The 22,050-nt window shown below is 36.9% G+C and overlaps 2 protein-coding genes and 1 non-coding gene across 3 annotated transcripts; 2 read left to right on the top strand and 1 right to left on the bottom strand.

Moving 5' to 3' along the window:
* Nucleotides 1-1,712: 1,712 nt before the first annotated feature.
* On the bottom strand, nt 1,713-1,784 carry Trnat-ugu (transfer RNA threonine (anticodon UGU)). Its single transcript has one exon. It is a non-coding gene; the product is annotated as a tRNA-Thr (tRNA).
* A 123-nt stretch (nt 1,785-1,907) lies between these two features.
* Nucleotides 1,908-5,209, top strand: LOC128217793 (uncharacterized). Its single transcript, XM_052925180.1, has 2 exons — nt 1,908-2,626; nt 4,481-5,209. The coding sequence occupies exons 1-2, from the start codon at nt 2,228-2,230 to the stop codon at nt 5,033-5,035; spliced, it is 954 nt and encodes a 317-aa protein (XP_052781140.1). The 5' UTR covers nt 1,908-2,227; the 3' UTR covers nt 5,036-5,209.
* A 5,907-nt stretch (nt 5,210-11,116) lies between these two features.
* Nucleotides 11,117-17,397, top strand: LOC128218548 (titin-like). The gene is made up of 9 exons (XM_052926240.1): nt 11,117-11,133; nt 11,485-11,668; nt 11,809-11,898; nt 12,358-12,521; nt 12,781-12,919; nt 14,995-15,164; nt 15,500-15,641; nt 15,939-16,250; nt 16,438-17,397. The coding sequence occupies exons 2-9, from the start codon at nt 11,524-11,526 to the stop codon at nt 17,178-17,180; spliced, it is 1,905 nt and encodes a 634-aa protein (XP_052782200.1). The 5' UTR covers nt 11,117-11,133; nt 11,485-11,523; the 3' UTR covers nt 17,181-17,397.
* Nucleotides 17,398-22,050: the final 4,653 nt, after the last annotated feature.

Genomic DNA, 22,050 nt, shown 5'->3' on the forward strand with positions numbered 1-22,050 from the left:
GGTCATGAATTAAAAAGTCCTGACCCGGCGCCGTCAAGCCCCCACGTATTTGTTAAAAGTTTGCATTAATATGTCCGAAAACGTTTATAAGTGCGTACGAACACCAGGATGGGTATCCAAATGGTTCCCTATACAACAAGGAACGAGACAGGGCCAGTGCTGGAGTCCATTTTTGTATCTCCTCTACATTAATAATCTTATGCACACAATTTAGAAATCAAGGTACTCGTTGACTATATTAGACGCCAGTGTAGGTTGTCCAACGCACACCGACGACATGGTACTACTCTCACTCAGCAAAAATGGCCTGAGCGAACTAATGAACATTTGTTATTCTAATTCAATCAAAGGACGATATCAGTATAATGCAAGTAAAACAAAAGTAGTTGTATTTAACGAATCAACGTCGATGTTCACACGTAGTGAACGATCGTGGTGTTTAGGAACAGACTGTGTAGAAGAAATAGTCAGGGTACTATGTGACAAGTATATTATGAACTTAAATAAGAGTATAGACAATGTATGCAGTAAATTAAGAAAAACCTATTTCGGTCTAACAGATTGTGGCGCATCAGAGGACCAAAGTCTACACCCCCTAACCATGAAACATTTGTACGAAACGATATGGTAACTCAAATATTGCAGGACGGTGGCTCTAGCTCTAAGTAAAATTTTCAGCAGACCCTACGTTACTAGGTGCACACTATGTTCTGATCAAACGTATTTCATTACAGAACAGATTTTGTTATTTTGTCGTTCGAACGATACTACTAGGCAGTGCCTTTGGCGAAAATTAAGTTTATTGTTCACAGCAAAACAGTATGACGAATTTTGTGAAATGCATTATTCAAAACAATTATTAGAAATGATGTCCGGCTTCCGATCTTTTACGCTCAGCGACCACAGTCGAGTACATATTTTCAAGACGGTACTACGATACTTACATTTTCTCAGCAAGCCACTGGCTCATTTTTTACCGCATATGTAATTACATGTGCAATGTGTGTAAACACACCCTCATTTGAAGTCTTGTTCATTTTGGTTGTTTTTGTAAAAGTAACTATCTATTTCACTGTGTTTACCTTACTTAAAAATATCACTCCTTTATCATTGTCATAATTCTTATCTAAAATGCAGGACCATGTTTAATGTAGGGACATGTCATTTATTTCCATTCTTTGTATTGTTGTGTACCCTGAAATTGATGTCATGCATACCATTTCCCTATTCTTTTCTATGTTATGATTATATATCAACTGTATATTCATGTATTGCATGTTATAAATATGTAATGCTCTCCATTGTTGGAGGAATAAATCTATCTATCTTTCTATATACATTTGTATATCAGCGTTTCATGCAGTAATAATCGTTCATTCGTTAATGTTCATAAATTGTGTGCACTAAACGAGTGAATTATAAAACTATAAAAAATAAGGAAAACCTTTTTCTCCACAAAAGTTTATAAAGATTGTATCATGTTGTATAGTCAATTCAGACGTTTAGATTACGGACACCATTATGCATAAATAGCATGGATGTCATTGTGCACGCATGTTTTTTTTTTTATTTATTTTTTAATCAAGTGGCGATGCCCATTCCCCTGATTTTGAGTGACACCGCCGTTATAATGAACCGTTGTTTTTTTACGCCAGCAAGTGTTCGTGACAATAATACGATATTGACAAGAAAATTATAAAAAAGGAATTCCAAGCCCCCAGTGAGGATCGAACTCACGACCCCTGGTTTACAAGACCAGTGCTCTACCACTGAGCTATGGAGGCTTACAACTGAATTTACGAATTATTTGTAAAAATACATTAAACAATCGGTTAGTACGCTCTGCCCTGTGTTAAGACCTTTCATTGGACAATGTAATATATTTTGACCAATGAAAAAGTAGAAATGGCCGCTAACAGGTGTTTTCAGATATTTCAGGTGTAACTCTTGTATTTTTCAGCAATAAACGGAATATTTTAGAAAATATAGTGAATTTTGACGTCATTCGATAAACAAAATAAGACTTGTAGGTTATTTATTTCATCGGAAGAGCCTTCTCCTGAAAAATTTGTAATAACCCGGTTGAATGTAAACAATGATTTGTCATGATCATATATTGTCATTTCAAAACAGTCAACATTGATACACACTTTAAACAGGAAGTGAAATCATGTAAGTTCAAAGTACATAAAATCGTTACACATCAGCATAGAAACAAAAACAAAACATGCCCTCCAAAAAAGAGCGACTTGATATGCTTGCCCGTGTCTGGGCCACACCCACTCCCTTTGACATTGACTTCTTTGATAAGGGAGATGAAATTGTTATTGTGTCATCGTACAGAGACATTGTACAGTGGTGGATGAATATTTTCCAAATCATGTATCCTAATGACACATTTAGGGAAAAAGAAGATATTATTAAAATCCCTGTGGGAAAGAAGGTGACACTGAAACTGAACAAAAGGACGGGCACCATGAAAGTGTGTGGTAAAGATCACCTGTTGTGGATGACTGACGAATTCCCACATGTGCTGGAGACAGGAAATGATGAGGTTGAAGAGCTGGCAGATGCCTCTGATACGTCTGTCACCAGATTTCTTCAGCTTGATAAAAATACCGAAGAGGTACATACTATATAATACAAATACTCAATTTACTGTAAATATTGAACCCATCAGTTGGAGTTAGGTCTCATTTTTCTGATTAAAATTGATGCAGTTTTATTTTATTAATTTATTGAAAAGACGTTACATGTATTTATATTGTGCAGAAAGATGATCCACTTAGTCAAATTAAGATACATGTGTATGTATTATTCTCAGTGTGTGTTTGCCGCGTGATAAATTGCATCAGAAATGCTACGTCGGAAGGCAATATTTTGCTTTGAATGTAGACTTTTAAAACAAAGATAACTTCACTTTTTCTTCACCATTTTAAATGAAATATAGCACCGCATACGCCGCTTACTGAGCCCCGCCTTTGGTCTTTTACCAGAGTATGATTGAGAGTTTACTGTAAATGACTGGGTATAAGACGATAGGGGGTATTAGACGCAGGCAAGAAAATCCGTGAAAAATCTGAGGAATAACTTTTAATCTAAGTTTTGGGTTAAAGGACGCATAGAAAATATGTCAAAATCGTCTGCCAATCTTGGCCACCATGTTTGCTGACAGTAACGAAAAAAAAAATATCGTAAAAATGGCGATGGTTATCTTTAAAACCATACAATGATAATGCAAAATATGTTTCATTTATATTCGTTTCATGTTAGGATAGGCACTGAAAATTACCTAGTGTGACAATTTGTTTCTGGATGGCACTGAAATGTACCTTTTATGACTATTTGTAAGATTTCTTTCTGACAGTATATAGTAAATGATAACCTGTCAAGAATGAATAGGGAAGTTACTGTATGCAAAAACTTTATATTGTACGGGCTTGTTCTCAAAGTGTCAACACCTACAAAAAAGAATAAAGGACATGGAAAAGTGCGAAAAATCATGACAATTATTGCATCAGTTTGTAGTCTTGGTATGTTAAACAGGTCTAAAGGCAGTGCAATTTTTTCACACCTTATCGTACTACTGACACAAATGTTTTGACAGTGCCCAACTTTGCTTTTTTATATGCATGTTTAATTATTGTTTTATTCAAATTAATATTGAATAATTTTAATAATTTAAATCGTACAAATTTTTTTTTTAAATTATAAACATCTTGCGATATACAGTATCCCGATCTTCAACTGCCGTTTTAACCCGTATATACTCAATCGATATGACGCGAGTAACTTCCCTTTCTACATAAATCTTAACAAACTCTCGGCCTGAAATCGACCTCAGAAAAAAGTTCAAAAGCTTGTTACTGGGTATTATACGCAGGCATTTTTTTACATCGAAATCTGAGGGGAAAAAATGCGTCTATTACCCAGTCGCTTACGGTAGTTTCTTTAAACACTTCAACAAACTTTTTCACAATAAAAAACAGAGCACTGTCAAAACATTATTTGGGAAATGGGTTTGTCTAAGTGCTTGAAGAAACTTATCACCTTATGAAACTCTGGTAATAAAATGAAGGCTGGGCTCTTTCAGCAGCCCTTTGTTTCATTTTAAATGGTGTAGTAAAAGGGAAGTTATATTTGTTTTATGTCTTCATTTTAAGCAAAATATTGCCTTCAGACGTAGCATGTATGACACAATTTAGCACGTGGTGTACACACATTGATACTCTGTAAATCTGAAGTTTTGAGTTCTCCATTAATATCTTAACAAATTTTGGTTGCCATAACTGCAAACATGGCATAAAATATGTTTGGTTCGAACCTCTACATTGATTACTTTTAATAAATGCTTTTAGAAAAAAACAGCACAAACATTTTTTTTCCATGCCAAGATCTATATTTTGTTCATTATCTATGCGGTTGTTATCAACCAAAGCAAAAACCAGTATTTATTTATGATCGTTTTCTTTATTTTCAGGTGCAGGATTTGATCGATATGATTCCAGAAGGAGGTGGCATCATGATGAATGATTTCATAATGAAAGCGTGGAAGAACATGATTGATGATTGGCTGGGATGTGGAGCCACCCTGTTTGTGGTCACCCCACAGATTGATGAGGAGCGTTTATTTCAGCTGTTTTTGTTGATGATCAGAAACAAGGGCACTGGCTCCCATATAACACTTGTCACACCGGAGAAATCCCCAGATGGATTTAAGTTTATGAAAGTGCTAAATACTGCAAGGCGTATGATGAAAAAGACACGCACACCAAGGACTCAAAAAAGGCTTGTGTCAGATGTGAAAATGCACTGGGCAATGACAAATCTTAGCATCCATCATGAAAACTTTTCTACAAACTTTATTTCTGCTTTCAAAGATGATGAAGCAGAGGTGTTAAGCACAACGGCTCATTTTCACAAAAAGCATTTCCATACAAATCAAAGAGACAATGTCATGTACACACGGATTTCCACGGATGAATTGAGAAGAAACTACCTGTTCCCCCTGGGGCTTAGTCCTGTGAACTACTAGCACTGTGCTAGATACAATGAGCCATATGCTAAAAAATGGAAACACAAGAGTTTGGAATCATTTTATAAACCTAAACTTTAATGCATGGTACTTTGTTGTTTGTTTCATTCTTTTACTACTTTCTAACATTTTAACAATTGTTCAACTTTGGTATACAATTAAATCATCAATGTATAGGGCTGTCTATAATCTGCTCTATCCAAACCATGAATTTTAAAAGTACAAATCTAAGGTATAAGTACAAATAAAACAACAAAATTGAAGGCTGTGTCACAGACAGTACAGCTTCAAGGTGCGTAGCTGACTGTAAGCAAATATGCAGTTGCGTATTGAAATTTCGACAGGTCAAAGTTATTGTCATACAAAAAACCATGAATTTGAAAAACTGAAAAACAAACAAAGGGGGGGGGGGGAATTGGTTAATATGCTGAAGGGGGGGGGGGGAATTTGTTAATATGCTGAAGGGGGGGAATTGGTTAATACGCTGATGGGGGGGGGGGAATTGGTTAATATGCTGAAGGGGGCGGGAATGGGTTAATATGCTGAAGGGGGGGGGGGGGATTGGTTAATCTGCTGTCCGTCATAGATCTGCATAATCCGAAATTGGCCCTAGCTACGCGTCAGGCTTCATGTTCTCCACATCAAGATTTGCACCAGCATTGCCACATTATCAGGAACAAACTTGTTACAATATTTTATCAAGATGAATATTACAAGATGTTTTTCAAAACCACCAAAAAATCATGATGAATTGGTTGATTGTGTTAAATAAAGATATTTAGATATCAATGCTTTAACTGTCGGTGATGTTTAAACAAGATGAGATATTTATGGTTCTATTTATTTTATATACACAATTTATACTTTTTGCACAAGATCTTTAATGCTAAGTTTGGTGCAAGAATTGAATTCAAATCATGATTTTAAAATTGCGATTGATCTTTTAAAGTTGATATTGCTTTTTGACATGGTGGTCCTATGTGGAAAAACAGCAACATAGCCTTTATCAAAGTCAACCTGAAAACAAAGTTTCAAGATGAGTAAATATGTTAAGTTATAGAATATTATAAAGAACCAACTTAATTTAGTATGTATAGACATGTGCTTTATTTGTCTTAGAAATAAGTTTGTTTTTCTCTCTTCAAGGTCAGTAACATGTCATTATTGTATTTATATCTCTTTCATCATTAACCCAAATATCTGTCTTAATCATTCCTTCTTCAAATTTGCATTCCATATTTATTTGTATGTTATTTAATATTTCAACTTATTACTACCAGACATTTTAAATTGGTTGCAGAATAATTTGATTGAATTAGGTCAATTGAATGTCTTACCCCATCAATTTGTACATCTGTAAGACTATTGTTTGATTTTTTATTTAAACTGAAAGAGGAAAGTATTGACTTGTTAGAGACATTTATTTGTATATAATGAAAGTTATATTTTATATAACATTGTCATCACTCCTTTTATTGATGTTTTGCTTTTAAATACCTAATAGTTTTACAACCACTGTTAAGCTGTAACCTTTAAGCTCAGAGGGTTTCTTGCAATTAATTGTTTGAAATTATACCCTTCTTAAACGACAATACATTAATCAGGCATTTGGTATACAAGTCAACCATTCACTTGTTATTCCTCCATCCATGTGCCACAACCTTCATGTGCTTTAATTTATAATTACAGTGATGATACAGGTTTTTTAAACTATTTATACTGCTATACTTGTAAGCATAATGAACATGTGAAATGGCTATCTGACTTTGATCCATGACTGAAAGTTGAGGTCTGCAGGGCTACTGGACATGTTGAATATTTTTTAAATCCTATCACAGAACACGCGGACAGGAACACTGTCAGAATTCTTTTTCAGGGAGCAAGAAAACAATTACAATAATTAAAACACGTGTAAAAATGTATGCGAAGGATAAGCCAGAACGGGTGTTAGATTTAAGGTGTTATCGGTTTGGCATTATATATTCAGTGTGTAATAAGGCAGGCATAATATGTCCGCCATGTAATATCTGTTATGTGATATATCCGGTGTGATATGTCCGGCATGTTATCTTTCTGGCGTGTTATCTTTCTAGGATTATATGTCCAAGTGTTTAGTTGATTTCCTCAATTATGTAGGTTTTGTTTTCCAAGATTATGTAAATTGTTAGAAGATCTATATCTAAATGCTCACATGCTTTTAAAGCTAATGAGATATTATTATGTCTCCCCCTCTCTGGGGGAGACATATTGTTTTTGCCCTGTCCGTCAGTCCGGTAGTCCGTCAGTCCGTCAGTCCGTACGTCACACTTCGTTTCCGATCGATAACTGGAAAACCGCATGACCTAGGATCACCAAACTTGGTAGGGAGGTTGGTCGTGAGGTGTAGAGGATCCCTATTGTTTTTGGGGTCACTAGGTCAAAGGTCAAGGTCGCGGCGACCCCCAATATAAAAAACATTTCTGCTCAAAATCTTGAGAACGGTTTGACCTAGGTTCACCAAACTTGGTAGGGAGGTTGGTCGTGAGGTGTAGAGGATCCCTATTGTTTTTGGGGTCACTAGGTCAAAGGTCAAGGTCGCGGCGACCCCCAATATAAAAAACATTTCTGCTCAAAATCTTGAGAACGGTTTGACCTAGGTTCACCAAACTTGGTAGGGAGGTTGGTCATGAGGTGTAGAAGATCCCTATTGTTTTTGGGGTCACTAGGTCAAAGGTCAAGGTCGCGGCGACCCCCAATGTAAAAAACATTTCCGCTCAATATCTTGAGAATGGTTTGACCTAGGTTCACCAAACTTGGTAGGGAGGTTGATCATGAGGTTTAGAAAACTCCTATATTTTGGGGGGTCACAAGGTCAAAGGTCAACGTCGCTGTGACCTCTAATGTAAAAAAATATTTCCGTGCAATATCAGGAGAATGCTTTGATCTAGGTTCACCAAACTTTGAAGTGAGGTTGGTCATGATGTCTAGTTGATTTTGCGATCAGTTGGTCAAAGGTCAAGGTCACTGACCTTGAGGTGAAGAACCGGTTTCTGCTCAATAACTCAAGAACGTTTACACCCAGGAACTTCATACTTGGTATGCCAGTTAGTCATGACTAGTTGATGGCCCCTATTGATTTTGGGATCAGAAGGTCAAAGATATTGATTATTTCTCACCTACGACCACACAATGGGGGAGACATGCGCTTTTTCAAAAAAGCAATCTCTAGTTGATACATATTTTTTTTGTTTTATTCTAACCACAATTTTTAACAATTAACTATGAATGCAGACAGATGTATAATACCAAAAAATGTGTTATAGTATACTGGTAATGCAATTGGTTGTGGCATAATGTAAACAAATGTATAGAATGTCCCCTGTCACATATGGAGGATGTTGTGAGTGTATTGATGTATTTATTTTCATGTTTTAATGTCAGACTCAAGATTTTTTTTTCGACACTTTCTTCTAGTTTACAATTTAAAATGAGATGCTGTATAAGTAAGACAAAACAGCCAGTCACAGTGGGTGGATTTAAGCTTGTCTGATTTTTGAAATAGAACTCAAGTAATTTATATAACGTTGTTAAAAAGTCGTCTTGATTATTTTATTTAAAAAGGTCAGTAATTGAAATTGAAAGCCTTGTTGTTCACATTGTCGGCGTTTTTGTACCAAACTGTAACACTGGCCTTTACTTCATTTATAAAATGTTCAAAACATTCACATGCAACTTTATAAACATGTAGTCAGAATGTTATCAACATGTTAGACATGGCCAGTAACTTTGGCTTTCATAGATATAGAGTTATGCCCCTTGTTAGACTTAAACACATCAACTGTTGACTTCGCGTGGCACCAGTAGTGTCTACCACTCTCAGATCATTGTTGTTAATTGAATTTACACAGAGTTATTTTTTTACCATTGCTTGTAAATAAATACCCTACCAACTGTCATTTCATATTTGTTGACCAACATGTTAGAATAAGTTCTTAAATTGATAAGAATACACTGGACATAACAAATGGATGTTGATGTCAAATAAAATATACATAATCTGTTTTTGTTGTCACTCTTATGATTTATCGATATTACAGTTCAATTGAGAGGGTAAAAACATGAACAGATCAAAGCGATTGTTGGAAATAAAGTACATGTATGTTGTAGAAATAACATGGGTATGATTATATTGGAGAGTGAGTTGTTGCTTGTATCTGGGATTTTGCGAATAAGTAGGATTAAAATTTTATTGGTCCCAGTTTTTGTCTATAATGTTCTATTATATTGTGTGCCAAGTATATTGTATAAACTATGAGTACTGTTAATAAAACTAAGTGATGGCGAAGTTAACATTTCGAAAAAATAGTGTAGCCTGGACCTTAAACATGCGCTCAGCACGTCAGTATGACAAGTTTTTTCAATATCGTTTTATTGGTCGAAGATCTATGGATGGACATGAAAAATGTATAACTGACATTTGACTTACAAGTGTGACTGACAGCATTGCGTGAACATGAACAGTGCGCATGTACAAACAATATTATGACAGCACTAGCGTATCCAGGGGGGCGGGGGAACGGGACCAAGTTTACTTCTTATTTCAATATAGGAGAAAAAAGTCATAAAAATCGCCATTAGTGCACCATTTCGGATTAGAAATTGAATTCGTTTACTTGGGAGAGTGCGCCCCCCCCCCAACCACTACTTTAACCCAAATAAATTTAGATTCTGCGGGAGGGTCGCAAGTCAAAAAGTTCCGCCCCTAAGTGACGCCCCCTTTAAAGATGAATCCTGGATACGCCCCTTGACAACATTTGAAAATGGCCCTGTGAATACATAAGTAACATAATCATTGTAATAAGTTTTAGGTACGAATAAGTACGAGTTTTACATAAGAAATAAGTTAACGGAAGAAAGAGAGAGACAGGGAGAAAGATAGGAAGAGAAATAGTAAATGTAAACGAATCTGTTGTCGCCAAGTTCACGTGGGTTAATCCTGCAAGTATCATGGAAGACGTGCATCCCACTGAACTTCAATTGTCTGAACTCTTTTAGATGCAACTTCAGGGGAGTATAACTACTTGAAAAAGTATGTTTAGACCGAGTAAGTTATATCCCCTCTAGTGAACGGTTGAGCGTGATGTAAAAAGTGAATATGCAGATATGTTGCGACTGAACACTTTATTTGAGTAAGGAAAAGACGGAACTGAAACAACTTAATGGTACCCATTCATTTTACGGCTCATAATCGGCACACATTATATTAAATGATACTAACTGTCGCCGTTCTGCCGTAGAGAAATAAGCCATTTTGCTTTTCATTACTGGAGGAAATGAATCATAGAAGATTTGGTTAAAACATGCAACATTATCCGTTTGGATGGGTTGGGGTGGCGGGGTCGGGGAGGGAGGATCCTCGTGGTAGAGCAATGAATCCGGAATGTTTTCATGTTTTCATACAGTGTATGTTACAGTGAATTTTTCATCGAAAGCCATTATAACTAACGAAGAGTTTCGTTTAAAAGAGTTTATTTGTAAAACAATGGCAATAAATGGACCACGACCACCGACCATCTCAAATGACAAGGCGTTACAAATGTACGAAAAACATGAAGAAAGTCAATCCATATTTGAATTATGAGGTTAGCAATAAGCTTTCAAAATGGTAAGTTTATATTGTTTTAAACCATTAAAATAAACGTTTTCATAAGCATAACTGTTTAAGATGTAGCAAAGCATTTAAAGCAAAACAAGGTTAAAATGTATTTAAGGAATAGCTGTTAAGCTGTATGTATCTTATTCACTTTTTTAAATGACAATTCCGTGCATTTCAATGTTTAATACTTGGTTTAACTTACACCTTCGACTATGCACTGATTCTATTCTTGTTCCAGTGTGTATGTAAGTTTATTTATACTCGCACTCGGGCCTTGCCCATTCGGCGAGTGCTCCGTTAAGATTGTTAGTCATTTTAGGTTTTTGTAGCATAGTGCTCAGACAAAATGTAACCGGCGTGGTTAGAGTTACCCAGGTTCTACCCGAACCTGCGACCCCTGGATTAATAGTCAAGTGTGTAACCACTAGACCACGGATCCACTTTTAGTTACACCTTCGACTATGTACGTACTGCTTCTATTCTTGTTTCATGTTGTGTTTTAACTTTAAATACAACTTGCACCTTCGCTTCGTCTTATAACATTAGAATGCATTGCATGTATTCTTGTTTCACATTGGGAGTTGCACCTTTTCTAAAACTAGCAATATCCAACGTGGCTTGAACCCTCAGTATTAGTTCGACTTGCGCTTATACCATGGCTCTTTTTTGTACATTTGGACTTGCTTTTTGGACATCACCGGCATCTTTGCTATGAATTTCAACACTTATTTTGTCACCCGCGCCCTTACTTAGACCCGTACCTGACTACGACTGGCACTATCAATCCCGGATGCGTTATTCTTCTTTTCTGCAGGTAACTGAAAATGTCCAGTTTTCATACAATGCTGCAGTCATGGCAGTGGTCACGTGTCTGCTCCTCGTGATGTGCGCTGTCGTGATTGTATGCGTGCTTGTCAATAACCAACGGAACGCTGGTGACGTCACACGTACAAAACCGATGAAAGTGAGGCGCCCACGGAAAGGAATTTTAAAGAAAAGTGAGTTGTGAATAAAAGAGACGTTTTTTATTATTGTACTCCATATACTATAATATTTATGGCGGAACGAATTTAGGACTTATCTTCCTCTATATGAAAATTGCCTCAAAGGCTACGTGAGTTCCATTCCTATCTTGCAGAACCCCAGCACGAAGTGAAACCCCCTGATGAGCAGCCGACACGAACGTGCTGTGGCGCCATGTTTTGTAGGGGGCAAACAAAGGAACCAGGTTTGCATCATTGTGTTAAAGAGCATAAGACACTTGCTTTTTATCCCAGGTGAGTCATGATCGACCTCCTGCCTCACCACAAAAATACTTCATGGAGGGATTTTAAACGAGGTGCTACACACTAGCGCACTTGAGATCACCAGGGAGGCTCTAACCAGTGTTATATTTTGTCTGTGCACAAATCACTTTAACATAACAAGACTGATACTGTTTCTAGCACCAACGCCCATGCATAGGCTAGTGGCATCGTAAAATAAACGTACACCTCTTCCCCACCACCCAGCCCCAGTAAAATACACTTTTCAAAGCTGATGATAAGTCATTGTTTATTTTTTCATTTTCTTTTATTGTTTTCGTTTTCGAGCAAAACTACAATTGTTTTATCTATTGTGAAAGCTTATTTGTATCTTAGGTGGGCACCAACTAATCTTATCTGTTATTTTCACACTTGTACTTTAGAGCGACCGGAAGCTCCATTCGGCCTGGACGTGCAGAACCCCAGCAGTTCGGAAGTGACGCTTCTGTGGAACGCCCCGAATGCTTCCCGATCCGCCGTGGTGGTGGAAGGCTTCCAGGTGTACCGCCGGCACCAAGGCAAGGACGACTGGAGAAAGGTCGCTAAGGTTTGCGCACAAAGACGATTTAGCTACTTATTAACTGTTAATTGTGAAAGAAACGTACGTTTGTATTCTTTTTAAATTTTCTTACCAGTAAAATGAAATGTATATACGCAAAACAGCTTTCTATGTTATTTCTGAACTGAAGATTTAAGAATTTACCATTTCGGGGAAACCAAATGGCTGGTACGCCAGGACGTACTTAAGTATGCCTATGCATTTCCCTGCTTAGTGCTCTCAAGCAAACGTGTCTCGGTCCCTGCAGGTTGGTGTTGAGAGCCTTGAGTTTCGGATCACTGGACTGGCCCCGAACCGGAAGTATATATTTGGGGTTGCCTGCCTTAGCAAGGACGCCGAGAGCCGCATCATAGAATCTTCACCCATCACACTTAAGAAGGATCCAAGTAAGAATTCACTCATTTCTTGCATGCGTTGTAAATAGTCTTGTTTGATTTACTGTTCAATATAGTGTGTTTATGTCTTGTTGTGGAGTCGTCCTGTAACCAGGCTCTGTACGTTAAAATATGTCAGTTTCATTTTAATAACATGTCCGTTATATAAAACTGATGTAACGAGATCGTCTGTATTGGTTCTCAATATGATACTGATCTAACGAGAGCGTCTGTATTGGTTCTCTATATGATACTGATGTAACGAGAGCGTCTGTATTAGTTCTCTATATGATACTGATGTAACGAGAGCGTCTGTATTGGTTCTCTATATGATACTGATGTAACGAGAGCGTCTGTATTAGTTCTCTATATGATACTGATGTAACGAGAGCGTCTGTATTGGTTCTCTATATGATACTGATGTAACGAGAGCGTCTGTATTGGTTCTCTATATGATACTGATGTAACGAGAGCGTCTGTATTAGTTCTCTATATGATACTGATGTAACGAGAGCGTCTGTATTGGTTCTCTATATGATACTGATGTAACGAGAGCGTCTGTATTAGTTCTCTATATGATACTGATGTAACGAGAGCGTCTGTATTAGTTCTCTATATGATACTGATGTAACGAGAGCGTCTGTATTAGTTCTCTATATGATACTGATGTAACGAGAGCGTCTGTATTAGTTCTCTATATGATACTGATGTAACGAGAGCGTCTGTATTGGTTCTCTATATGATACTGATGTAACGAGAGCGTCTGTATTAGTTCTCTATATGATACTGATGTAAGCAGAGCGTCTGTATTGGTTCTCTATATGATACTGATGTAACAAGAGCGTCTGTTTTGGTTCTCTATATGATACTGATGTAACGAGAGCGTCTGTATTAGTTCTCTATATGATACTGATGTAACGAAAACGTCTGTATTAGTTCTCTATATGATACTGATGTATCGAGATCTCCTGTATTAGTTCTCTATATGGTACTGATGTAAAGAGAGCGTCTGTATTGGTTCTCTATATGATACTGATGTAACAAGAGCGTCTGTATTAGTTCTCTATATGATACTGATGTAACGAGATCTCATGTATTAGTTCTCTATATGATACTGATGTAACGAGAGCGTCTGTATTAGTTCTCTATATGGTACTGATGTAACGAGATCTCCTGTATTAGTTCTCTATATGATACTGATGTAACGAGATCTCCTGTATTAGTTCTCTATATGATACTGATGTAACGAGAGCCTCTGTATTAGTTCTCTATATGATACTGATCTAACGAGAGCGTCTGTATTAGTTCTCTATATGATACTGATGTAGCGAGATCTCCTGTATTAGTTCTCTATATGGTACTGATGTAACGAGATCTACTGTATTAGTTCTCTATATGGTACTAATTTAACGAGAGCGTCTGTATTGGTTCTCTATATGATACTGATGTATCGAGAGCGTCTGTATTAGTTCTCTATATGATACTGATGTATCGAGAGCGTCTGTATTAGTTCTCTATATAATACTGATGTAATGAGATCTCCTGTATTAGTTCTCTATATGGTACTGATTTAACGAGAGCGTCTGTATTGGTTCTCTATATGATACTGATGTATCGAGAGCGTCTGTATTAGTTCTCTATATAATACTGATGTAATGAGATCTTCTGTATTAGTTCTCTATATGGTACTGATTTAACGAGAGCGTCTGTATTGGTTCTCTATATGATACTGATGTATCGAGGCGTCTGTATTAGTTCTCTATATGATACTGATGTATCGAGATCTCCTGTATTAGTTCTCTATATGATACTGATTTAACGAGAGCGTCTGTATTGGTTCTCTATATGATACTGATGTATCGAGATCTCCTGTATTAGTTCTCTATATGGTACTGATGTAACGAGAGCGTCTGTATTAGTTCTCTATATGATATTGATTTAACGAGAGCGTCTGTATTGGTTCTCTATATGATACTGATGTATCGAGAGCGCCTGTATTGGTTCTCTATATAATACTGATGTAACGAGAGCGCATGCATTTGTTATCCTTAATTTTAAGTCAATCAAACACCCTTATTTTCTGGCAGTCCGACCGGGCGCCCCTAGCGAACTTGAAATTGTGTCCAAGACCAGTAACTCTATCACGCTTAGCTGGAAACCACCCAACAAGGCAGGCTACTCGCGCATACACACGTACTATCTTTTGATGAGGGAACTCGACAAGGGAGTATCGTGGAAGCTCGTCGCAAAGTTACAAGTAAATATAAACTTAAATGTAAAGCCCCAAAAGACATGCAAGAATTTGCTTTAAAAAATATAATTATACAGTCAAACCTGCATTAAGAAGCCATCTTTGGGAAAAGGTCCAAGTGGCTGATTAAGGCAAGTGGCCACTAAATCCAGGTTTGAAATTTTCTCAACTTTAGCTTTGTTTACAAAGAGGTCGAATTTATATCTAAACAACTACCTCACATCACCATCAGTGCCACCAGTACCATTATCATCTTAGAAATTAAAGCACAAAAGTGGATAAAATAATTTTACTGCACATATTTAAGAACTTGAATAAAAAACTTCCGTCTTTACATGCAGGCATTTGATCGGTATATGGACTACCGCGTGACGGGCCTCCATCCCTCCAACCCCTACCGCTTCCGTGTGAACGCCGAAAACGCGGTTGCAATCGGGCCTAGCGCAGAGACGGTCACGGTAGAAACGGCAGAAATTGAACCGGGTATGATGGTAATAGATGCGTCGAACTGATAGTTTTCGTTTAGGCGACCAACCTAAGTGTGCCTTGTAACCAGTCTATAATAAACAAAAATTGACTTGACTTGACTTATCTATAATGCATTCGATAAAAAGCAAAAAGTGTTCTTGCAATTATTTTATAACTGCATTTGTATTTCATCCGATAACCGAACGTTCGATTGCAGAAATATAAACAGTTCAATGACAGTGCTAAAGTTGTAAGAGAATTTTCGGTTGTCGCCAAAAATATAATTAGTAATAATCATTGCTTTCCTAACAGAGCGCCCGTCTCCGCCGGAAGGGCCGATAAAGTTCGCTCGGATATCCCACAAATCCATTACCCTCTCCTGGCGGCCGCCTCTAGAAGATGGAGGTAAGCCGATTACCGGATATGCTGTTGAGTTCCGGGAAAAGGAATCCTCCCGCTGGAAGAAAGCTGGCGTATCTGAGCCCGACAGGATGCGGCACACAGTGAACATGCTTCCGGAAGACGTGTTTTTCTACTTCCGGGTTGTCGCTATGAATGACGTTGGCAACAGCGACCCGCTTGTCGGCGGCAAAGTGAAAACGAAACTGCTGGAAATACCGTTGTGTAAGTTGTGTGTTATTGAATTTATAATACACAGATAAATAGATTTGCACATGTGTCCACGGTGCAAGCCGTTGAACCCACAGGGGGTTCTCTCGAAACCCCTGTGGTTGAACCAGCATTTTGAAAAAATATACTTATTTATTCGGCAAATGTTACAAAGTCAGAATTGTCCATACTTCTTATTCAGCTCGACGCTCATCCTTCCGGATTCCAAGTCGGGCGGAGGACACTCGCGAAAGCCGGAATACCACCGCCCGAAGTCGGCCATCCCACGTGTCCGGAAATGACGTTCATCTTGACCTCCATCCTGACGATGACGTCACAGCCCAATCTCCGTTCGTGCCTCAGAGTGATTTCTTTAACATGCACGATATTGGGAATATTTCCACCAGACATTCTGAAAATAAAACACGTCATTCACAGTATTCACCATTACCGAAAATGCGCGCTAATTTTACGAATGGTTATATTATCAGTTCAACAAGATCAAATAATACTCCTCGTAAAAAAACTAAGAATCTTAACAGACATGCCAATGCTGATTATGAAGACATTGACAGGTCAAAAAATGAAAACGCAACAAACAATAAACATGATGATTACAATGACAAAGATGATCCTGTTGATCGGTTTAGCTATACCACTAACGACCGAGGGGGTCGGGACATTGGTCGGGACGCTGATGGAGGCGGTCGGAGCATTGGTTGGGAAGCTGACGGTAGGGTTCGCGTCGCCGACGGTCCGTTCGACTACCGGCACACGGACGATGACATGCGGAACTATCAGTCACCAGTTCCTCGCCACTCCGGCCACCTCATAGGAACCAGCCCAAGTGTGCACAGTTCGCAGCAAGACACGGCCCGCTCGTACCGGGCCGGGTACCAGCTACCAAACCCGTCCAACGTTGCCTACAGTCAGGGAAGATACTGACCTATGGCTTCGGGCACAGCAGTATGCCCTTAATGCATCACGTCGGATGATCATATCCCCGTTAACACTTCTTACTTTTAGGAGGATTGTTTACTTTAGTCAGAGTACAATTCATTGTTAATGCAGTGTTATGTTGTCTTACGCAATTCCTATATACAATACAAATGGTACATGTATTACTGTTGTTTTTCTTTATTATAAATCATATAGTTCATGTTTAAATCTTAACCGCATATTTGTATATATAATAATAATAATAATAATCATAATAATAATAATAATAATAATAATAATAATAATAATAATTATTATTATTATTATTATTAATTATTATTATTATTATCATCATCATCAATATCAGTCCCTGTTTTATAATTTTTCCGGTTATAGTATGATTCTGCCTACAAATTGACGTTTCAGATAGGCCTTAACTTTACTGTTGGAACGGGTTACTCGTCTTATCAACGAAATGACGCCGACTTTTCCGATTGAGTAGTATGTTGGTAAAAAAAAGTGTGTGATTTAATATGTAGTAGATAACTTTTAAGATTTATACAAATGTAACCCTTACCATTTGTTTTGACCTTATCTTGAATTTAAGTACAGATGAATTCGTCCATCTACTTTTAGATGATAGATAACGGGCCACGGTACCATCGTACTGCACACTTTTTTGTTTGGTGTTTTACTGTTTAAAGTTGTTTTTCATAATGAATGTTCTTGGTTGTAAATTTATTTGATGATAAATGTGTTTTTTCTCATTAAACCATTTTTTAAGCTTTCAAAATGATCACGGACTTATAAACTGTATATATCATGTTCTGTCGCAAAATGCGTAAAACAGAATTAGTTTTGATATAATACAGTTTTTTTTACAATTGACTTTTTTCCTTTCTTATAAATTCTTATACATACTTGTATGTATTTCTAGCAACACATATATTTTATTGCAGTATACTAATACTTAAAGAGAGGCAATATTTTAAAGTGTATTATAAGGTGCTACAGCGACCCGGTACGTTGGTACGGCGATCCGTGTAAGGTACGGTGGTAAGGCAGCCCGTGTAAGATACGCTTGAACGGCGACCCATTTACGGTACGGTGGTACGGCAACCCGTGTATGGTACGCTGAAACGGCGACCCGTGGTGTATTGGAAGGTGGTATGTTGATCCGTGTATGGTACGCTGGAACGGCGACCTGAGTATGGTACGGTGGTATGTTGACCCGTGTATAGTACGCTGGAACGGCGACCTGTGTATGGTACGGTGGTATGTTGACCCGTGTATGGTACGCTAGAACGGCGACCCGTGGTGTATTGAAAGGTGGTATGTTGACCCGTGTATGGTACGCTGGAACGGCGACCTGTGTATGGTACGGTGGTATGTTGACCCGTGTGTGGTACGCTGGAACGACGACCCGTGTATAGTATGGTGGTAAGGCGTTATATCTTGAGATTATTTATTTCACACAAATAGCTCAAAATGATTCATTTCTCAATAACGTACATTTTATGAGACGATATTACAAGACTGTAGGGAACTTATCAAATAACACTTACATTTACTTATGCACAGCGGTGTAACGCCAGTGATATTTTTTCCGCGACACGACACTTGCATCATATGCGAAGTGTATTGTACAGTGCACAGTAAATAATAAAATTGACCATACCTTTATTGCATAAAACACTTTATAATGTTAATAGCATGCAACATACTATGTACAATTGACGAAGAAACAACTCAAACGCAGTTTTCTGGAGCAACAACACATAATTTATATGTTATTATACAACCTACAGTGTGTTATGATGTGTAAAATGAAATTATAAGTAAGTGTTTGGTAGGATGATAACATTTGAAACATTAAGTGGATGCTTTGGACTATAAAATATATCAATGAGTACACAGTAAATATATATCTAAAGTTAAATACTTAGTGTGTTTTTTTTAAATATTATCTTTAGATTATACCGTTAATTGATTGGGAAAATAACAGCATAAATATATCAATAAAAATGATCTTCATCGTATTTTTTTAGGTTCAGCCTACATGTAATACATATATTTCCTTGCAGTATATAAACTCACTAGCTTGAGAGTTATTAATTTGAAAAGATCTCATACTAAGCATTAAGGCAAATAATAATATTGATAAGTAAATAACTTGTTATTAATTTGTTTTTGTTTTTTAACAAAAATATTTTTCAGTCTGATAAAAGCTTGTTTTTAACAAACCAATTTGGTTGCATTGTTTTGATGCGTAAAACGATTAAAACTGGAGTTTGTTTGGGTGCCTGCTTTACTTACAATTAGTGATGTTTGTTGTTCGCAATTAATCAAACAATTATTGGTAATCAAACCATAAAACTTCAAACAATTATTGTTAATCCTATTTTAAACAGAACAGAACAGAACAGAACAGAAAATTTATTTTGACTTAAGCATATAAACAGCTCATCGTCACATTACACAACATACACAATACGCATACACATACAAATAAATAATACATAGATGATTAAATGCATGAATTATTCAATTTCTCTATATATGGTGATAGAGAAAAAACAACAACAACAAAACAACAACAACAGCTTTCATCGCGCCTATAGATACCTGTGAGAGTGTTCACTCCCTACTCTCCATAGAGGAACGTTTAGGCAAATGTTAGGCAAGGGTACTTTAAAAGAATACAGTGGTTTGATCACTAAATAGTTATCAGCGCAAAGATAACAGTACAAATACAACTAATCTTAAGACCTTACAAAACACATGGGATAACATCCAGTACAAGGATATAAATATTTCTAGAAAAAGCATATATGTATTCAAACATAATCATTTCTTTCTTTGAAAGCTTTTAAACAATAAATAGCTAGTTTAACCAGAAGAGGTTTATTATCTGTTTGCAGTAAGGTAATAAATTTTTCCATACTAGGATGTCTTGAATAGTAATTTGGCAAATACCTTCTACGAATTTCAGCATATAGTGGACATCTTAAAACGAAATGGTACTCGTCTTCTATATCGTTAAGGTTGCAATAGGTACATTTTCTATCATGTCTTGCAATACCATTATGTCGGCCAACTTCAATATTTAACCTATGGGAAGATAGCCGTAATTGTGCAAGCACTTGTCTGTATTTGATATTGTCTAATAGAGAAATATAATTAGAAACTTGGTAATTACATTTAAATTTTTTATATATATCTAATGAACTACAGCTATCCATACCCACTCTCCATTCTGAGATATAAATATCTCGTAATCTATTTCTAAGCAGAGGTACAAATGCAGACATATTCACTGATTCGGGGAATAACCAAACATCATTAAAACCTGAGCGTTGTAATACATCTCGAACATTCGAGGCCCAATTTATGACAACAGGATTTAGTTCTACTTCACTCACTTCCTTTAAAATGATAGTTCTTAAAATACAATTCTTAGATTTGCATGTAAACAATTTAACAAAGTATTTAATGCATCGCATGTATCTTTCAATATACAATGGGAACCGGCCCAGCTCGCTATATAGAGAAAGAGTATTTGTCGACCTTTTCACTTTGAGGATCCATTTACAAAACCTTTTTTGCACTCTTTCCAAACATTCATACTTACCAAATCCCCATACCTCCGATCCATAATTAAGTATAGACATAACATATGCATCAAACAGATTAAAAATAATATGGACAGGGGCGAGTGTATCTTTTATAACCGCAAATAGACTATTCATAGACCTTATAGCTTTGCCAGCTAAAGTTTTAGCTGCTTGAGCAAATGAGCCACCAGATGAGAAAACAACACCAAGATAATTGAAGGAATTTACGATTTCTACAACAACACCTTTATATTTCCATTCAACATTTTGCGACAATCTACCGCCTTTTCTAAATACAACTATTTTAGTTTTTTCAATATTTACAGTGAGATTCCAGCGATCACAGTATGTTTGTAAGTTATCTAATGACGTCTGAAGGCCTTCTTTCGACTCTGACATTAACACAGCATCGTCTGCAAACAACAACATAAAGATATTTATTTCATCGAGAGAGATCCCGGCATAAGTTCCTTGTTGCATATGTAACTCTATATCATTTAAAAACAGAGAGAAACAAATCGGGGAAGTTATTTCCCCTTGAAATAATCCGACATTACTATCGAAGAAATCAGACAATGTCCCAACATGTTTAACACAAAGCTTCACTTCCTCGTACATTGAGCGTAAAAGGGCCAGTAATTTACCATCGACGCCGGATTTTATTAGTTTATACCATAGCCTGCTCCTACTTATACTGTCATACGCCTTTTTAAAGTCCACAAAACAACAATACAACTTCTTTTTAGAGTTTAACTGTCTTTGAATCAATGATTGTAATATAAATATGGGATCTACTGTACTACAATTGTTCTTAAAACCAAATTGTGCATCCGTGAGAACATCGTACTCCATCGCCCATTTCTTAATCCTCTCATTTAATATACCGGTGAACAACTTTGCAAAGCAACTGATCAGTGTAATCCCCCTGTAGTTGTTAGGGTCCGAAAGGTCTCCTTTCTTATATATGGGAATAATAGCCCCGTTAGCCCATGACTTGGGAAACGTGCCCTTGTTAAGGATAGTGTTAAAAAACAAATGCAATGGCTTGATCAAAACCGGAACACTGGTTTTAAAATATTCGTATAAAACATTATCTATGGAACATGCCTTATTATTACCAAGTCTACTAATCGCCTTTAAAATTTCTTCTTCACTGATTAATCTATCAAGACAATCAAACGTAGGTGAATTACCATTATTGTTCCTATCAAAATCTGCTAAAAACTCAGAGCTTAAATCATCATCATGGTCCTGAGCACCAG

Source organism: Mya arenaria, chromosome 14 (genome assembly GCF_026914265.1).
Source record: "Mya arenaria isolate MELC-2E11 chromosome 14, ASM2691426v1".
NCBI classification, from domain to species: Eukaryota; Metazoa; Mollusca; class Bivalvia; order Myida; family Myidae; genus Mya; species Mya arenaria.